Source organism: Ctenopharyngodon idella, chromosome 4, assembly GCF_019924925.1.
Source record: "Ctenopharyngodon idella isolate HZGC_01 chromosome 4, HZGC01, whole genome shotgun sequence".
NCBI lineage: Eukaryota > Metazoa > Chordata > Actinopteri > Cypriniformes > Xenocyprididae > Ctenopharyngodon > Ctenopharyngodon idella.
Genome location: NC_067223.1, coordinates 16,306,040 through 16,327,071, shown reverse-complemented (window position 1 = coordinate 16,327,071; position 21,032 = coordinate 16,306,040). Strand labels below are relative to the sequence as shown.

Sequence of the window (21,032 nt, the reverse complement as noted above, 5' to 3'; positions counted from 1 at the left end):
CTTGTTTCACTCACAACTACGTCACATTATGAGGCAAAATGCATTGCAAATGCTATTTTATATAGACTTGAAAGGCATCAAAGCAGTTGCCAAGGCAACATTTTTTATTTTACTTTAGTTCTTGATATACTAAAATATCAAACTGAAATAAAAATTAATAAAAACTATATAGACGTAAAAAAGTAGACTAAAAACGTAATACGCCAACTAATGACGTCACAGACTTCACAAATTCGCGTTTTTGTTGTTTACACAGACGATAATGGTATCGTTTTCAAAAACTTGCACTTTGTAACCCGTTTTCCGATGTTTGTATTTTCAGGCCACCAAAACGCTGTTGTCGTGCAAATGAACGGCCAAAACACAATAGATTTCCGTTTTTAGTTGAAAACGGTGTCGTGGTGTAAACTCCATGTAAACTACAAAAAACGCGAATTTGTGAAAACGGCGACGTCGTGCGCATGCGTATTACGCGTTCTTGCTTCCACATCATGTACGGTCTTGGCGGGAAAAACGGCCGCGACTTCTCCCGATACAGCTGCACGACGATTCCCGAAACCCCCAGAACGACCCACACGGTGATCAGGATGAATTCTGGAGAAACATAAGACATGACAAACTACAACAAATATATTTTTTTGCTTTCCCATTTTCCCCAATATCAATGGGCGCGTAGTGTTTCTTAAAGTGACACCGCGAATTACTAACTAACGCAAAAGAAAAAAAAAAAAAAAAACGTTAAAATTTTTCATCATCATCAGTGTCGTGTAAACGTACCCTAAATTACTAAAACTTCAACTGGAATTAAAATGAAAACTGAAAATATATAAATAAAATCTATGATAGTATCTCAATAATACTAAAGTAACACTGATTCTAATCTGTCTTGGAACAGAAAACAATATCATTTTAGGTATTATGGCACAATTTACAACTTTATTAAACATTTAATTATTAAACAATTTTATACAAAACAAAAAATACATACTGCTACCACATAAAAACAGTTTCAACATGTGAAGTCTTTACTGCATGTTTTAAATGCTTTAGAAAAATAAGATGGTTAGTTCTGTGAGAGACACAAAGATCACATGAAGAAACCCTGAGAGGATATCAGAAATTAATGAATACGCTCATATGCCCGTATAATGCAAAATGACTTATTCTGGAGTCAGTTAGAGAGAGAAAACATTGAACTTGGGCTTGTGTCTCCATAAGAGCTACATATTCAGTTATAAAGCACAGATAAGGACCATCTTTGTGGACTGAAAGAACATTTCCTTTTAAACTCTACAGATTCTCAATATTCCTCTTACACTTGAATCTGCAGTTTAAATCCTCATTATCAAGTGCAACAGTCACATTCCCACAGGAACTCGGTCAAAATAAGCTCATTATTTCCATCATCAGCTCCAAACCTCTCCGAGGACCCGCAGGGATTTAGACATTTAGACACACACAAACATCAGCCATAGAGGCTTACAGTGGCTACTAATGAATACCTGTTCATTCGGTCTGCAATCGCAGCGTGTTATACATTCATTTTAATGATGAACATGAAAAACAAATTGCATGTCTTTAAAAATCCGACAGGCACATTGTGCTTAGATCCTATACTAATTAGACACAATAAAAAAAAAAAGTTTAAAAAAAAATCTCCACTGGACAGGACTGAACATGTGACATGTCTATCAAGTTTAATGTTTCCTCTAAGCTGCTAAAATGCATCTAAAATCAGGCAGTGGCAGCTTCTGTATATAGTAGAGGTCAATTGCTTAACATGAGTAAATCCGGTCAGAGAGCAGCAATGGGATCAAGCACTGCTGGGAACATACAAAAACACCATTAATGCTGCGTGTTTCTCCACAGGTTCTGTGACCTCAATCAAACTGTGTCAGGCTCTTAAAATCGAGCACAATCCTAATGTAAGTGTTCTCCACAAGTTTGAGCAACTGGAAGGACTAAAGTCAAGGGTTAAAACAGGAGAGGTGTGGTTTCACCGGCCGGTTCCGTGCGCCGCGTGAGCTGGCGAATACGTCCGAGGATTCGGGCGGACAAAGACGGCTTGTGGTGGCTGGGATCTAGAACGTTGGTTTTCCGGCGCTCTCGTTCTTGCCTCCACATTACGTACGGGCTTGGCGGGAAAAACGGCCGCGACTTCTCCCTATACAGCTGCAAGACGATTCCCGAAACCCCCAGAACGACCCACACGGTGATCAAGATGAAATCTGGAGAAACATCAGACATGACAAACTTTTATAGTGGTGAACAAAAACTACAACAAATATATATTTTTTGCGTTTCCATTTGCCCCAATAGCAAATCAAAATATAGCTGCGGACAGCAATTAACACTTTAAGGCATTTAAGCACATGCATAAAAAAGGTATAATCTTTTAATTAGCAAGCCTGTAACCATCTTGATCATATATGGAAAAGACCATTTACAGCCAATTTACCACAGTTTATAAAGCTTCTTAACAGTTATCGAGTTTGAGCCAAAAACCTAGAACTAGTTCGCCAAAGTTGGTTTTTGAAATAATCTCCAATATTTAACAAATGATTCGATGGACAGTGGCGGTCCTAGAGGCAAAGTTGCTCAGATGAGGAGTTCTACCATGTGCTATGAATGTCGTGGGCGTGTGTGTGAAAAATCACACAATACACAATCCTTTATGCGCATGAAAAACGTGAAGGCACCCCCCAGTGGCCGATTTCTTTCGAATTTCTCACAGGCCTCTAGGGCCGTGAGTCAAACATGCCCAGCGAGTTTCATTCTGATCTGCCTCCGTTAACCTTGTCTGATAGCTGCTTAATTTTCATTGGCCAATGGTGGACATGTTTTTTGAGATGCGTCAATGTCCTCATAGACAATCATGGCACCTCAGACAAAGACACTGCATGCCAATTTTCAAGTCGATCGGACTAACGGTAAAGTAGTTATAGCCATTTTTATGTTTTTTTTTTCTGTTATAGCGCCACCAAGTGGTCAGTCGCCACGTCCTTTTTCACACGACCACAGAATGACCTCTTACATACGTTTACCAAGTTTGGTGAAAATATCTCATTCCGTTCACGAGTTATAGCTATTTTAGTAAAGGTGGCTCTGCCCACTTCGAATGTTTTGGCGGCCCTGAATCGAAATTATAAAGTTTTTTATGATAATTATTGACATTATTATTATTATTATCAGACTCCAGAGAATCTTGCTGCACTGGTTTGGTTGCGATTGGGCCAAAAACCTAGGACTAGTTCGCAAAAGTAGGTTTTTCAAAAAATTCAAAATGCTAAAAAATTTCGCCAGAATGACAAGCAAATCTGAGGCATGCATTTTGTCCATCTTGAGCCAAGGATTCCAGCGATACAAGACATTTGAAAGCTGATCCTTGGAAATTTTAACAATTACAATAGGGTCTCAGCTAGCATCACTGATCGATATTTTCCTGTTTATTACCGTGAAGCTGCTTTGAAACAATCTGTATGTATAGAAAGATACCAAATTTGCCATTTCTCGCTCAGCCGTTGTGTTACGAACACTCACACAGCAGCGTTAACTAGTTAAGGTAAAAAGTATAGTGTTATAAATGAACATTGAAATTAAAATGACTGTGGAATCACTCTCTAAAAAGGATCCATACATCAATATGTTTGAGCGACCTACCGATATCCTGCAGCGGAACCGAGATAAACGCTCGGCTGAAGTTGTTGTTGAGCAAGCGTTTCAGGACGTCCAGTGTGATGTAGGACAGACTGGTATAGGTGTAGGTGTTGACGGCCAGGACAACCGTATATGCGCCAACCACTCCACATGTAGCTATATTGCCCTAAAACATACAGATAAACGTGTTCATGTTGTTTAGGTGTCGGATATTAACTTAATAAATATACATTACCGGTCTGGAATAATTAAAAATTTTCAGTGTTTTTGATTTTTCAGTCTTGTTCACCAAGGCTGCATTTATTTGATCAAAAATACAGTAAAATTGTGAAATATTATTACAATTTATATTAACTGTTTTCTAAATGTAAAATGTAATTAAAATGTAATTTATTCCTGTAATTCAAAGCTGAATTTTCAGCATCATTACTAGTCTTCGGTGTCACATGATCCTTCATTCTAATATTTGCTGATCAATTATTTATTATTTGACTAGAAAACAGCTTCTTCAAATTGTAATAATATTTCACAATTTTTAAATACATTTAAATTTTTGTTTTTGAAAGAAGTTTTTGAAAACTTTTTACTTTGAAAAACAAAAATCTCACCTCTCTAGGCCACCTGATGAAGAACATAGGAACAACCACCATTATGCAAGCAAACACCACCCAGAACACAGCATCATTATGAAATATAGGAAGGTCACCTGGAGGGAAAAAGAAAGAGAGAAGTAAAAATTAATAAACAACTAATATTAAACATTATCAGCAGCAAATTTGAATTTAAGCTGCTGCAGGAAGAGTGCATTTCATTGCATTATTTCCATTGCATTCCATTAAGTACTTCAAACAAGTACTGCAGCTCTCCCTGTCAGGTGCTTTGACAGATGTACGTGCTGTTTAAAGTATTTAATACATGTTTTCCCCACAGCATAACTTACATTTTATGGTTATATAATTATGTTCGAAACTCACACAAGTATTTGCATTTTGTTGTTTGGTTGTGCTATCATAAATAAGCTTTTTTTGTACATTAAATCTATGTTTAAAGTGGTAGCAGGTTTATTATCGTTAACATTTCTGTTAATTGAAATAAAGCTAAAATAAAATAAATAAATATTAGTTGAAAATATTAAATGAAAATTAGACATGTTGCCATGGCAATAAACTGAAATATGTTTTTGGAGACTAGAAATAAATAAAAGCTAAAACTAAAACTGAAATAAAAATAAATTAATCCTAAATCCTAAAAAAACACACTAATAAAATGACAAAAGCACATAATGAAATTAATAAAAATGTAACTAAAACTAACATGAAAACTAAAAATGTAAAAAATAAATGCTAATTCAAAATATTAATAAAACTAAAATAACATGTTTTAATGTGGTATAAATAATTACTATATCCAGATAAGTGAATGTGTATGTTTAGTCTGTGATTTTGTTTTACTTTATTATGGTGGGCATGTTTTAGTATGTTTTAACTGTATGAAACAGGATAACTGAAAGTTTTGAACATGATTTCTTACCAAGTGGAGTGAAAAAGGCAATAGAGGAGACAAGAAATCCAAGAATGAGTCCGACCACCAACACACAGGCCATGACAGAACCAAACCGCCACCAGCTCATCACCAGGGCCACGCCCCCGACCACGCCCATCAGCGCTGTCAGAGCCAATCGGACTGCGGAGAGACATTCATTGTCAACAAGCTGCTAGATGATAGAGGTGAACAGGGTAACATTTTAACTAATAGATACAACCATACTTTCACCAGTTGATTAATCACAGTGCATTAAGACAATAGTTTTGTATATTTAAATATGCAAATGATGCTATATCTAATTTGCATACATTTCCATAACAGAAACCTGAACATTGGATAAAGCCAAAAAATTAGTTTGATTTTATTGACATATTAGAGTGATTTTGGATCTCTTTTTATCCATCCATGGATCGATCAGAAAATACTGTCAACAGTCAGAATTTTTTATAAAGAATAAAATCAGAATATAGATGGTAATAAAGCTGTAAAGTTTGGCGTACGTAAATGCTGAAGTGGAAATTTCTGACTCAAAACTTGTGGCCTTTAAAGAGATGTACTGATAATAAAATCTACAGACGCAATAAAAAAAACACAAGTGTATTTTGGATGTTTTCTTTCCACTAGTCTGAAAGAAGACATGCTATGGAAGAAAACTAGACCAAAACTGACCAGTGAATAAAAAAAAACAATGGCTTTGCCTTGTGTCTTAACTTATTAAAAGTGTTTTACATACAAACTTGAGCTAATTAAAATGATCTGATTAATCAGAAAGCACCTACAACTATCTCAGAGAACCAAAAATCATTTCAAAAATGTTCTTCCTCATTTCAGCACTGCCTGTCCTGCAAACACATAAACAGCTGACAAACATCCTCCACACGCAATGCATTTGATAGAGACAGACTTGTTTAACAGCTCCAGCTGAAATCCACGGCACATGACTTCAGCTGCAGCAGCATGACTAATCTTCAGAGAGTTACGGCAGAACAATAACCTCAATCCTCTGAGATGGCTAATGACATTCGCTGCAGGTGAACTAGTTTGTGTAGCCAGTTTCAGTCATATTAAACTCGTCGTGTCCAGAAACTATTTATAGATATGTAGACATCAGCTCAATGCAAATCATCCAGAATGACATGAAACTCGGAATATGAGCACAGATGTAAGAGATGATCAGAAACCTCATACTAAAGGTTCAGGCAGACACTATTTGTTCTTCTCGAATTCTACAGTGATTCAGTACGTGTGTAACAACTCACTGTCGTATTCCAGCGTTGTGGTTCTGGTGATCAGGACAAAGAAGAGAAATGCCATAAACCCAAAGCCCATGAAGAACAGCTCTGAAAAGAAACAGAAATGGACATTTTTTACTGGTTACTTTAGGTGTGTTTATATGCACTAATTTTAGTCAATCTGAGTCAGTGTTATTTTAGAATCATTGAGATACTGTTAAAGTTTTTATTTACATATTTTTCATTGTAATTTTAAAGTTTTAGTAATTTTGTTGTGCGTTTTTGTAATTTAAATAGGTCTGTATTGTTTTTATTTATTATTTCACATGACATGCGGACAATAAAAAAATATATATATATTTTGTGGCCACGAATTAAGAATTCATACTCTCGTTTCAGTAAATTTGGTAATTCGTTCCCTCGTTTCACTAAATCATGTGCGCAATATAATAATTTGTTCCCTTGATTTAGTAAATGGCCACGTTGTACGAATTCGTTCCCTCGTTTAAATTTAAATAAAACATGGGGAAATTATTATGTGGCCAAGATTTAGTAAAACAATGAACCAAATTATTATATTGTGCGCATAATTTAGTAAAATGAGGGAACTAATTATTATATTGTGTGCATGACTAGTTTTAGTTATTTTAGTAAGTAAAAAAAAAAAAAAAAAAAAGACAAATGTTGCCTTTATATTTTAAATTATTTCAGTTAACGTTTATTTTATTTCAAGTAACAATATAACTAAAATTTGTGTTTTTAGTTTTAGTTAACTATAATAAACTATACTGATCCAAATGAATCCAATCCGATTTCAGATTCTTAAAGTTCTGTTTATATAAACCCTAAGCTTTGCAATCTGAATCACATATTTGTTTACAAATACATTTCTTGTATTCAGAACACAGGAAGAGTTCAGGTATTTTGAAATCTGATTGTCAGATTCAATCATTTACATGCTTTTTTTTTTTCCTACTGATCATATTACTTCAGGTCTACACCACCTCTTCCAATCTGATTGAAATTTAATTCGGATTGAGCTCAATCAGATCGACTGAAGTGTTTACATGAAGGCTTTTCAGTTCAGTTGAGCCATCAATCTGATTACTAATGGACTGGTTACATGTAAATGAAGCTGTATCCTATTGGTAAACTGGTATAAGAGTCCTGCTAACAGAGACATATAATGAGAAATCAAATATTCTTAGAGTTTAAAACTGACAAAAAGACCATTTAACGAAACTAAACTGCACATACAGCTCATTATTATTTAGCTTCACTAATGGAGAGAGTGTTGAAATGGTCATAAAACTCTGAATGGACTGTTTGTTGTGCAAGAAGCCTTGACTAACATTGCAAGTGGAGAAATTATGCATCATGTGACCCCTTTAAAAACATGCCATCCATTTGAGTGTTCAGTAACTATACTATATTTGTAACTATAATATGTCAAACTTTGACTCTTCAAATCTGTGGCAAAGACTTTCCCAGACCGAAAATACTTGGGTGTCTTTAGTAGATCGACAGATATTAATAGCAGTACCAGGGTCTGTTTCTAAGATAAGAAAAAAAAACATCACTCACCACATTTGAAGAAGCGATGGCCCACAAAACACACAAACAGCCCAGCCAAACCCATCAAAGTGAAAAACACTTTAGTGGAAGCTCTCCCTGCCAAAATGAGAGTATAATACCACATAATTCTATCACACCAAAACATGTCAATATGAAATCATCATTCAATCAATAACCTTTTTTGTAGCACATTTAAAAACAACAGAGCTTCACAATAAAAGCAATAAGTATACATTAACAAAGTTAAAATATAGCTGCAAGCAGCAATTAAGGGGCCAAGCACAAAGAAGGCACAATAAGGCATGCCATCATGGCTGGGACCATCAGACTAAATGAAACAATGAGCAATTAAAGACCCATTAAGATCATTTTAGGCTGAAAAATTATAAATATAGTCAATTTTAATACGATTTAATCGTTCATCACTTTTTACTAATAGGTGGCGCTGTGACCAAATTGATGTGGTGTGGTCAGAGTGAGGTGACAATGACGCATGCAAAGTTTGGTGTCAATAAGCAAAAGCACTGCAGATATATACTGTCTTTAGAGTCGTTTTGGCATCATGCCTCAACTTTGTTGCTGCGTCCATAACTTTTTGCCAGCATGGTCTGAAGATGATATGATTCAATTTTGGTGAAAATTGGACCAATGGTCTAGGAGGAGTTTGAAAAAGTAGGTTTTTAAAGAAAAACAAAATGGCGGACAAGAAGTTCGGCCGACTATGGCAAAATTTCATTACAGTAGGCAAATTTATTCAAAAGTTATTAGTATTTTTGTAAATTTCAGTATAACTTTTGACCACAAGGTGGCGCTGCCCCAAAACCTTTTGAGTACTGTTAGGGCATGGTGCCGAAGACCCATACCGAGTTTCATAATGATACACTAATGTGTTCACAAATTTTACTACAAAATTCAAAATGGCCGACACCCAAAATGGCAGATATGGGAATATTGGATGATTCGACTCGGCATGATGCCCCAAATATAACAAGATCACTTTTATGATTTTTGGACAAACCATTCAGAAGTTATAAGCCAAAACGCAGCATGTTACCTCAGGTCATGCTTGTGATGACATGGACCAAGTTTGGTCTGAATACGCTAAAGCTTTGAGGAGATACAGCCTTATGTCTATTTTCCCCAAGCGCTACATGAAATTTGGTTGCATGTTTTTCGAAAAACATTTAACAAATCAAATTAAGAAATTGAATTCCATAACTTTTTGTCAGCATGGTCTGAAGATGATCTGGTTCAATTTTTGTGAAAATCGGAGCAAAGGCCTAAGAGTTTGTAAAAGTAGGTTTTTCGAAAATATTCTCATGATGTCATAGCAATCGAACTGTATTAAGCCAAGGAATCAGAAGAAAAAATATATAATATTGTGGAGAGAAAATTTTGTTTCTAGCCCTTACGGTTAAAAAGTTATTAGCATAAGCGTGAGTGCAACTGTGGACAGCTGGTGGCGCTAGAGGGATTGAGTTAGAGACTCCAAATTTGCTATGGAGACAGTTCAGACCGTCCTCTATCTGTGTGCCAAATTTCAAAACTTTTCCGCAAGGGGTTCTATGGGCTGTCATAGACTACCAGAGCAGAAGAACAAGAACAAGAATGTCAACGATTACAATAGGTGCCGAGATTTACATATGAAGGAGGAAACAATGGTGTTTGTGGCTCACGGTATGTCATTTCCATGTACAGAACTCTAATTATTCAACTATGCCAAGGTAATACAATTTTCCATTCTATGGCACCTTTAATAATGTATACTCAAACATTCAATAAACAAACAGGAAAAAAAAAAAAAAAAAAAAAAAAAAAAACATTTGAATAGCCAGTCAAACCATAAACCTGTCATAGAATCTATTAAAAAGCTAATGTTTTCAAGTAGGATGTAACAGTTGCAGCTGAAGGAGCTGACCTCACAAACTAAAGAAATTTCTAAATTTATGAATAAAATAATTAAGCACGAATCTACAGCGAATCTCTGCAGGGAGTCGTTACTCTTCTAACCTAAATCGCTGCATCCGTCCAGCGTGGAGTTGAAGCTGCAGGCGTAGGTGTGAACAGGGATGTAAGACGCCGAAGTGTTGAGCAGTGGATCTCTCACAATCACTGAGAAAATCACACCTTGACCGGGCAAAGAGTTGAAGGAGAATTGCTTCCGGTCATGAGAGGATAAAGACATCACCTGAAAGAGCAGAAAAGAGTTGAATAAACTAACCAGTAACACTTCTCATTTGTTTACATTAGTTAATGCATTAACTAACAATGAGTGAATACATTATACAGCAGTTATTAACCTTTACTTAATAAAAACATTCATATTCATGTTAGTTCACAGTGCTTAAACGAATGTTAACAGATACAAATCTTTAAAATGTTTTAGTAAATGTTGTTTGTTAGTTCATGTTAGCTAATGTAGTTAACTAATGTTAACAAATTAAAACCTTATTGTAAACTGTTACAACTAAATAAATAATATAAATGAGAAACGAGTTTTCACACCGGTAGATCATTAGCTTTGTTCCAAAACATGGACTTAAACTACAAGTCTCTTCTGCTCAGCCAAGTCTGCATTTTTTAGAATCAAAATACAGTAAAAATTGTGAAATATTATTGTAATTTAAAACAGCTGTTTTCTATGTGAATATATTGTACAATGTAATTTATTCCTGTGATCAAAGCTAAATTTTCAGCATCATTTCTCCAGTCTTCAGTGTCACATGATCCTTCAGAAATCATTCTAATATGTCGATTTGCTGCTCAAGAAACATTTATAATTATTATCAGTGTTTAAAACATTTGACTGGCATGTTCATATATGAACAAACAAGCCAAACTAAGAGGGGAAAAAAAAGCACCAGGTTCTGAAACAAACACTGCAAACGAACCAGGTGTGAAAACGCACTAAAACAACATAACAGACCCCAGAAAGTTGAAAGGAAGGACAGAGAGAGATTTCACACACTTTTCTGCTGTTGTCCTGCACGTTCTGCACATTGGCCATTCTCTCCATACTGCTGATCAGACTCTGCTCTGATAGGTCACCTTCCGGCAGGAAGTACTGGTACACCTCATAAACCAGACGCCAACGAGTACTGGAGCCTGTGTCCACGTCACACACTGGAGGAATTTCCCCTCTGAAAAAAAAAAAAACATGTTAGATTTTTTTTGCACAGAATATTGCATTGTATTTATTATAATGATTCATCCGTGCACATCATTATTTGTTTAAATTCATGTTTCTCGTAATCTTGAATCAGAATAACTTCCCCTCCCTCTTGCAGCATCTCTTCTCTTCTCTGATGACGAGGGCGGGGCAACCTGTCACTCGCGTGAGATCAGCTAATAGCAAACCACAACCATCCAATCAATTCCCCACGGACAAAATCAAACCCCGCCCTACATTTGTTCTTGTACCAGAAGCCGTTTCACTTAGATATACGTCACAATAGAAAAGGAAAGACTTGCGCAACTTCTGTTTTATGGCAACTTTAACAGGTGTTGCACATCACAGAAGATGACAGCATCCATTGATTTGAATTGTAGTAGAAAGCTGGTTAATTTTGAGCTTTTCCTGCACTATTTATTCTTCTAGAAATAAGTTTTCACGCTGATGACTCATCGGTCTCATTCATGAGACTGTCGCATCCTTATCCTATGAGAAGACACTTCTCTCATTTATTAATGGCAGAACGTGATAAAGGCTTAAAACTGTGAGATCACGTACAGTAGATGCAGTGAGTTTTCGCTTTGTAAGAGTTTCTGCGTGAAATAAACCCTCTTCCATAGTTCCCAAGTCTTTGACACAAATGCGATCCATCCATCTTTAGAGCTCATGCATTTAACAGATCAAACACCACAATATAACAGTCTTATTAAAAATGCAACAGTGCATTTATGTGCATTACATTATAGTTCTCACAGGATATGCATGTATTTGTGTAATGAATTTAAAACTTGCTTAAAAACCAGTGTATAATATTTTTGTTCATTTTGTTGCATGCAGTGGTGAACTGCAGCATGCATTTGTGGAAACCTTTCAATTCAAAAATGTTCAGCTAATTTGTGCTGAAACAGAGGGTTTCATAACCCTTTAAAATGCCCTGACAAGTCCATGACTTTATTAAATTTCTCTCACCTTCCATATCCGATGTTAGCAGATGCAAAGGTAATGGTGGTCTCGAACAAGTTGTATTGCAGGTAGATGTTTGGATCAATGTCCAGCGCAAACTCCTGATTACAAGCTCCTGGAACGGGATCTGCACACAACAAGACACACTAAATATTCTCTATTCCAGCCAATAGACTGTTAAAGGATTACTTCACTTCAGAAATAAAATTTCCTGATAATTTACTCTCCCCCATGTCATTCAAGATGTTCATGTCTTTCTTTCTTCAGTCGAAAAGAAATTAAGGAAAACATTCCAGGATATTTCTCCATATAGTGGACTTCACTGGAGTTCAACGGGTTGAAAGTCCAAATGTCAGTTTCAGTGCAGCTTCAAAGAGCTCTACATGATCCCAGACGAGGAATAAGGGTCTTATCTAGCGAAACGATTGGTCATTTTCTAAAAAAAATAAAAATTTATGCAATGCACCACGCATGACGTAATCACGTTGAAAGGTCACCCGTGACGTAGGCGGAAGTACCGAGCAAGTGTTTACAAAGTGAACGTGCAAAGACTAAGTCAAACGGCTTTTACAAAAAAAGGTAAACCAATGATGTCGGACGATTTTGAAGTTGGAGGAGAAAATGAGATGGAGTTTTTCACCCTACCGCGGTACTTCCGCCTATGTCACACGTGACCTTTCCAACGTAATTACGTCATGCGTGGCGCATCGCAGAGCAGTGCGAGACTAGCATTTGTGGTTAAAAAGTATATTATTTTTTTTTTTTTTTTTGAAAATGGCCGATGGTTTCTCTAGATAAGACCCTTATTCCTCGTCTGAGATCGTGTAAAGCCCTTTGAAGCTGCACTGAAACTGACATTTGGACCTTCAACCCGTTGAATCCCATAGTCCACTATATGGAGAAAAATCCTGGAATGTTTTCCTCAGAAACCTTAATTTCTTTTCCACTGAAGAAAGAAAGACATAAACATCTTAGATGACATGGGGGTGAGTAAATTATCAGGAAATGTTAATTCTGAAGTCAACTAATCCTTTAATGAGAGCGTTTGTGTTGTGGCATGCAGGTGAAGTGTTAGGTCTCTAACCAGCGCTGCTGTACGGCAGAATCACACCGATTCCTGCTGCGCTGCTCCCATCTGGTGTCTTCAGGAACCAGGAGAGAGTGGTCTGGCTCAGCATCAGGGTGGACAACAGACCAGCATCCAGTGCCGTGACCGAGAAACCATAAACAGGGACCTAACCAATACACACAAAAACACACTTATACTGTATATAAACATGGACTCTATATATGGAAGTAACATGGGTTCCAAACAGCATTTCATGTTGACTTTAACTATGTGTCTGAACTTGTGTACAGCTGCATAACTGCTGACATTATGAATAGAATGCATGGAGGCGTGTGTGTGTGTGTGTGTGTGTGTGTGTGTGTGTGTGTGTGAGAGAGAGAGTTGAGATCAGAGCTTGTGATTAAACTCTCACATGATGTCTTGCTCAGTCAAGCCCCATGCAACTGGGGCAGCGGTGTGTGTGTGTGTGTCTGTTTCTTACTCATGTATGTCAGTGCATTACAGTCTTGTGTGTGTGTGTGATATCTTACCTGTAAGTATGAGAGTGTAACATTGCTGCGTTGTGTGTGAAACTGAAGTGTTATGAAGGAAACGTTAGCGGGAATCCGGGAAACGACAGCTTGAACCGTCCCGTTCACTGGGACACTCACATTCTGGAAGGTTCCCAAAGAAAACACCACACGGTCTGCAAAACACATACAAGAACGCGTTTGTATCAGTACCTGTTTTTTTGTTGTTGTTGTTGCCGCCAATATTATAATAAAGGCGCAATATTTGGAGTTGTTTTTCCCATTTTTACAATAACATATTTTTTCTTACGATAAAAAAGTGTTTTTTTTATGTTAAATACTTTTTAAATGTTATGTTTAAATATTTAAGAAACATTTATTTATTCATACATACAGTACCGGTCAAAAGTTTGGACACATTACTATTTTTAATGTTTTTGAAAGAAGTCTCTTCTGCTCATCAAGACTGCATTTTTTTGACCAAAAACACAGTAAAAATAGTGAAATATTATTACAATTTAAAATAGCTATTTTCTATGTGGATATTTATTAACATGTAATTTATTCCTTGTGATTCAAAGCTGAACTTTCAGCATCATTACTCCAGTCTTCAGTCACATGATCCTTCAGAAATCATTCTAATATGATGATTTATTATCAATGTTGGAAACAGTTGTGCTGCTTAATATATTTTTATAACCTGTGATACTTTACAGGATTCATTGATGAATAAAAAAGAACAGCATTTATTCAAAATAGAAATATTTTGTTACAATATACACTATCGTTCAAAAGTTTGGGGACGCTAATTTTTCTTTCTCTCTTTTTTTGAAAGAAATTAATACTTTTAATACCCTTACGTGTTAAATTGATAAAAAGCGATAGTGAAGACTTATATTCAAAATAGAAATATTTTCTAACAATATATCATCATATTAGAATGATTTCTGAAGGATCATGTGACACTGAAGACTGGAGTAATGATGCTGAAAATTCAGCTTTGCATCACAGAAATAAATTGTATTTTATAGTATATAAAAATAGAAAAACATTAAATTGTAATAATATTTTACAATATTACTTTTTTTCTGTATTTTTGATCAAATAAATGCAGTCTTGATGAGCATAAGAGACTTCTTTCAAAAACATTAAAAATAGTAATGTTTACAAACTTTTGAACAGTACTGTATATATATATATTTTTTAATATTTAACAACTGTTTATGTATTCATATATCTCATTTATATATGTATATATACAGCGATGTAATAATTAAATACTGCTAGGAGAGACATCGCTGAACGCTTCGAAGGAGGAAGTGGCTTTTGACAGTTTATGTGATTTGGTGTAGAAAGAACGCTCATGATTGCTCAGACTTCCTGCCTGACTGTGAAATCTTACCCAATAATCAAGTCATCTTATTTCATAATGACTCACACCTGCGGTACGTCACGGAAAACCTGAAACCTTTACAGGCGGAATGCTGAGGTAGAAAGCCGCCAAATATTGTCTTGTTTTAATGTTAAATTTGTTCTACGTCTACATTTAAAAATGTTTAACAAACAGTAAGTGAATTTGTTTTGAGGTCTGCAGAGATCTTGAAGACACTTCACTGCTCTGGAAGAATCTCTCTTTCAGGAATGTGGAAATAGTTTCTAAATTGCATCTCATGGATTGTTGCTCTGTTTCATTGTTGTCGGTGCATCGTGAGCAGGAATTAGGTTTATTAATAGAAAAAAAAACACTGAAAGAAAATGCAACACTATTACAGTCTTTTAGTATAAGCGTACAAACGTCCACCTTGCCTTTTTGCTGTGAAATCTTATAAAGTGCATGTAATAAAAACTTTTATATTGTTAGTAATATTTCAATGGACTGAAGCAACTTAAGTTTACTTGATCATTTTTTTAGAAAAATCTGTGAGTCTCAAATATGATCATCAGGTTTTTGAGGAAGGTTTATTTATTCATCTCTCAATCATCTTTGTATTGCACTGCATTATATGTTTTAAAACTACAGAGGAAGCATTAAAATATCATCTTACTAAGAGATATTATTGGCAGATACAGAGTGACGACTGATATTTACGTGCATTTTATGCAAGTAGTTTGCAGTTATTGTTATAAAGATCTCAGTGATTTATATCTGAATTTCATCTTACTTATGAATTTGCATATTTTTGCTCAGTTTGGGACTAAAAAAGTAAAATTAATGTGTTTAACTTTCTCGAGTTTGAGCTCCATATTCTCACTTTTTCATACTATGAGCCATAAAGGCGTGATGCATATGATAGAAAACATAAAACACATATACAAACGTACTTTTTTAATATTTTGCCTTAATTTTTAATAAATGTTCCAGATTTTTCTGCCCTTTAATTCATACCAGACTGTACATGTACACTTGGTCTTAATATGGGGACTTACATTAGTACATTATGTGTCTTACGTACATTAGTTTAGTCCAGTTCATAAAGAATACAGGTAGTCAATGTGTGTGAGAGACCTCAGAAAACATAAATACACCCCAGAAAAACTAGCTTTTGTAGCATTATGTAGTAATAATAGGGTGAATTCAAGGGGAAGATCAGCATTAAGTTGGTAAATCATGTCTCAGTTGTCTCATAATCCAAGCAAATGTCCTTTATTAAATGCAAACGTTTGTATCTGTGATTATTATAACGATGTATAATGTTTGTTTACTCACTCTCATCCTGCGCGCGCAGAGAACTGACCCACGACAAGACGAGCAAAACGAAGCATTCTCTCTTCAGTAGCATTTTCACGGATCAGTCCAGTCCATAAACACGCTCTAGCAGCAGCGCTTAGAAGCGGGAGTCATCTTAAAGCTTCACATTTAGCCTCCGGAAGTGTCACTCGCAGACTAGCTCCTGCACTGCGCTACAAGTGCAACAACTTTTGAGTCAAACGAGCGCTTCTCCTGTAGTGCGCAGGCGCGGTTGCATGGCGTCACGTGATCTCGCTTTGAACTCTGCGTCGGCGGAAACGGAAAAGGAGAGAACGCGCCGACATGGCGGACAGGCTAACGCAGCTTCAGGATGCTGTTAACTCCGTAAGACTAATTTAAACATTTCTTTCATGATTTATAAGTTGCAGAAGACGGCAAATATCGTCAAATTATATTCATTCAGTAGTCTAGTTCATGAAATCATATTATGTGTAAGAGGTCATATTAATATCCTGGAGCGTATGAAGGTTTTAGCATAGCATGCAGTTGTGAATGAATATACAATTAAAGTTTGCGCATTAATTTGTAGAGAAAGAAGCTACTACTTTAATTAAATTACTAGATGTTGTTTTAAAGTATGTTTTAATAGGAAATAATGTAAATGTAATACTAGCTCTGTTATAAACTCAGTAAGTGGGATTAAAATGCTTTTTTTTAAATTAACATTGAGGTCAATACATACCTGAAATACATACATAAATAAAAAAATAGAATATACATATTATATTTTATATGTATAAATTTTTATATATATATATATACACACATTAATTTATATGTATATATAAACAATTATTTAGTTACATTAATTATGTAATATTACCTTTATTTGTGACATACCAAAGCATTGTTTTTGTTAGTGTTCTTTAAAGTATGTACTCTTTTTACATATTATTTAAATATTTTTACATATTATTGCCATGTACTCTTGTTTTTACATATTATAAAAATAAATAATTTAAAAAAAACATAGTAACACTTAAGGTTAGTTAATGGTAATTCCATCATTTACTAATACACAATATTAAAATCAAAAGTTGTACCTGTTAATATTATTTAGTGAACTTAAAATAACATGAATTGATATTTTTATTAACTAACATAAACAAAGATTAATAAATACTGTAAAAAATGTATTTTCCATTGTAAATGTTAGTTTAGTTAATGCATTAACTAATGGGGCATTATTTTAAAGTGTTAAACATTTACACATTATTCACAATATTAGCACTGAATTGTAAAACTTTTCAGCATGTTTATTTAGGAAAGACAAATACCCAATAAAGCAAATGCAATGGTGTATTGTTATACAAGGCTGTATGCATGCGCAGTGTGTTTGATTTATCTCTCTGATGTGTGTGTTTTAGCTGGCCGATCAGTTCTGTAATGCGATTGGAGTCCTGCAGCAGTGCGCGCCACCTGCCTCCTTCAGCAACATCCAGACCGCCATCAACAAAGACCAGCCCTCCAACCCCACAGAAGGTGCACGAATCAGGGCTGAATGGGGTGTGAGAAAATATTGTCGTTTAACTGACATGTTGTCATGTGTTCTTCTAGAATATGCTCAGCTGTTTGCCGCACTGATAGCAAGAACAGCAAAAGATGTTGACGTGCTGATCGACTCACTGCCCAGTGAAGAATCTACTGCTGCGCTGCAGGTACATTTATGTGTATATTTGTCCACTTTTTACAATGAGCCTACTGCATTTGTGTCTACTAACTTTCCATGTTCATCTTCCTTTAGTGTGTAATGTTGCTGTTAGAGCATAAAAAAAGGTCTGCAACTATGAACTCCCTGAAACGCCTCCATTGTAGTCTTGAGTTTTCTTCCGGGAATGAACACGTCACAATATTCCTTATTTAAATAATATAAATTCTACTGGACAGAATAGTGTAAATCGGGGGTTCCCAAACACATTCCTGGAGCCTCTTCAGCACTGCACATTTTGCATGTCTCCTTTGTCTGACACACCCATTTCAGGTCTTGGAGTCTCGACTAATGAGCTGGTGATCTGAATCAGGTGTGTTTGATTAAGGAGATATGGAAAACATGCAGTGCTGGGGAGGCTCCAGGAATGTGTTTGGTATAAATGCAACAAAAACTCAGGCCAAATGTGCATAAAAACACCTTTTACAAACCCATTGCAAATGTTTTATTGAAAGTAAAATCTATCAAATGCAATTAACTAATCATCTAATAATATATATGAAGTGTCTGTATATGTTTAATCATCAATTTTCAGGTCTTGTTTTGTTTGTTCCATGGATTGCTCATCTAAACAGGCAAATAAGAGACTATTAACTACTGTTATTCCTTTTAATTTTACTAATGTCTAATTAAAACATCTACAAATGTATAAAATGAGAAGAGATCACGTAAAACCCATAGATACTTGTTCAATGATACCCAGCGGTGAACCATTGAAATTTCGAAACGTTTTGAAAAAGTTATGATGTAACGAAGCCTCGTTTACTGAAATCACGTGACTTTGGCAATTTAATACACGCTCCAAACCACTGATGCGGAACTAAAATCACCCATCACTAATATAGATAGAAATGGCTCATTCTAAGGTAATATATAAATGTTCATTATGTAAGGTCTTTATACACCACTGAAAACATAGTTATGTATATTATATTGCATTTCTGTCAATAGATCCTCCTAAATATTACACACTGGACCTTTAAAATTCTTTAAAAAGAGATCATGCCATCTTGAATCTAAGGTTGTTAAATTTCTCATTCTTTTTGTGTTGCAAAATAAACAGGAGTTTTACTTCCACTTATTTATATGCTGCTTTGCGCTTCTGGCTGTGTACTATATTATTTGTTGCAGAGTCCAAGACCAATAGAGTTGAATCTAATCTAATCTTATACCTTTTCTCTACACGTCATTTAATCTCTCTCCTCCCTCTTGTTTCACAGGCTGCCAGTCTGAGGCAGTTGGAAGAGGAGAACCAGGAAGCTGCGGCCCGTCTGGAGGAAGTGGTTTACAGAGGAGACATGCTGCTGGAGAAGATTCAGTCAGCTCTAGCAGACATCGCTCAATCACAGCTGCGCACACGCAGTGGTGCCCCGAGTCAGCCAACACCCCAAGAGTCATGACCCGAACCAAACATGGACTATATCGTCTGTACACAGCAGGGATTTTATACTCATCCTTCATCAATTGCAGGAGATCTTGTGTTAAATGTACAGCTTGTTTCTGGACTGAAGAATGATTCTGATTTCATTCTGTAAGTGCCCACTGTTTCCCATCGCACGTCTTTATTATGTGACATCTGACATTGTTTTCTACCTGATAGCAGTATATGTTCAGCATTCATCAGCCCTTTTCTGCAATAAACAGTCAGCGGTTGGGTAAGTTGGTTTTTGTATATTTAATGATATTTTTTCTGGCCAGGATCATGCCGTGATGCTGTTTGTTTTGTTTTGAAAGAAATTTTGTCTTTGTGTTTGACCAATAAAAAATTGTTGTATGAAGGGCTTGTTATTCATTGCAAATTGAATTGTGAATGTGGTAATTTGTTGCCATTGTCGGTGAATGAGTGAAGAGACTATTCTTTAAAAACAGATTTTTGCAAATGATGTCTAGCGCACACAACAGATCTAAAACCTTATTCTTGTCTTATTCCTATGACCAGCTGAAGTTATTTCATGAACAAATGCTTTGGTTGGTTCTGAAATGTACAAGGTGTTATATGCTATCCAAGAATTGTAAATATTACCTTCAATATTTTGTTTGTGTAAAGAAAGTTTGCTAAATAATTATAGGATTTGTTCACTGTTACAGTGCTGCCATCTGCCGGTCATATAAGCGAATTTTATGTGCTCAAACAGACGTCACTTCGTGGTCATAAAGAGCTTCAATAGTTTTCTTTAACACTAAATTATTTTTGTACTGCAGCCACGCTGATTAGCGCATGACGTTTACGTTTTTCCATCCAATAAGAGCTCGCCTTTTTAAGAACGTCAACAAAACAGTTGCTGAATTCGAAACCGCATACTACTCTTACTATTTCTGCAATAGAATAATATGGTAAAAGTAGTACGAGTAGTATACTAGTATGCAATTTCAAATTCAAGTATGTGTGTTTGAACTTAAGCGGCGCTTCGCAGACCGTTGGGTGTATGACATCGAAGTACCGCGAGAGCGATTCGAAAGCATACGGAGCGCTCTGCTCTCGCGGTACTTCGATGTCATACACCGATTCGGTCTGCGCAGCGCCCGCGTCGCTTCAAGTCGACCATGCCGTCGCCGCGTTCGTGAAGTGGAAGAAGATTTTTATGAAAACGAGTCACTAACAAGGTAAGAGTCGACAGAATATTATTAATACCATTTAGAACTAGCAAAATATTAAAGAATTTCTGACGAACATTTAAAACATTCAGGCCGTCATGGCTGTTGGACTCAGTGAAAGCAAACTGAAATTGTAACTTCTAAAACATTTAACTATATCTTTCCAAGCCATAATAATTGAAAAAAACATCCACCAAAACATATATCAATCTTTAGAATGTAGATTTATGTTGCTTGTAAACATTTTATTAAATCAGA

General features: G+C 35.7%; 2 protein-coding genes across 2 annotated transcripts; one reads left to right on the top strand and one right to left on the bottom strand.

The window, feature by feature from the left end:
* Nucleotides 1-907: 907 nt before the first annotated feature.
* Nucleotides 908-16,657, bottom strand: tm7sf3 (transmembrane 7 superfamily member 3). Its single transcript, XM_051889989.1, has 12 exons — nucleotides 16,430-16,657; nucleotides 13,744-13,898; nucleotides 13,229-13,379; nucleotides 12,151-12,271; nucleotides 10,978-11,149; nucleotides 10,020-10,197; nucleotides 8,019-8,105; nucleotides 6,462-6,542; nucleotides 5,188-5,340; nucleotides 4,266-4,363; nucleotides 3,661-3,823; nucleotides 908-2,228 (listed from the first exon to the last, which is right to left on the bottom strand). Exons 1-12 carry the CDS (start codon nucleotides 16,500-16,502, stop codon nucleotides 1,975-1,977), a joined length of 1,686 nt encoding a protein of 561 aa, XP_051745949.1. The 5' UTR covers nucleotides 16,503-16,657; the 3' UTR covers nucleotides 908-1,974.
* Nucleotides 16,597-19,957, top strand: med21 (mediator complex subunit 21). Its single transcript, XM_051889992.1, has 4 exons — nucleotides 16,597-16,795; nucleotides 17,839-17,953; nucleotides 18,029-18,129; nucleotides 19,400-19,957. The coding sequence occupies exons 1-4, from the start codon at nucleotides 16,754-16,756 to the stop codon at nucleotides 19,577-19,579; spliced, it is 438 nt and encodes a 145-aa protein (XP_051745952.1). The 5' UTR covers nucleotides 16,597-16,753; the 3' UTR covers nucleotides 19,580-19,957.
* The last annotated feature ends 1,075 nt before the right edge of the window (nucleotides 19,958-21,032 follow it).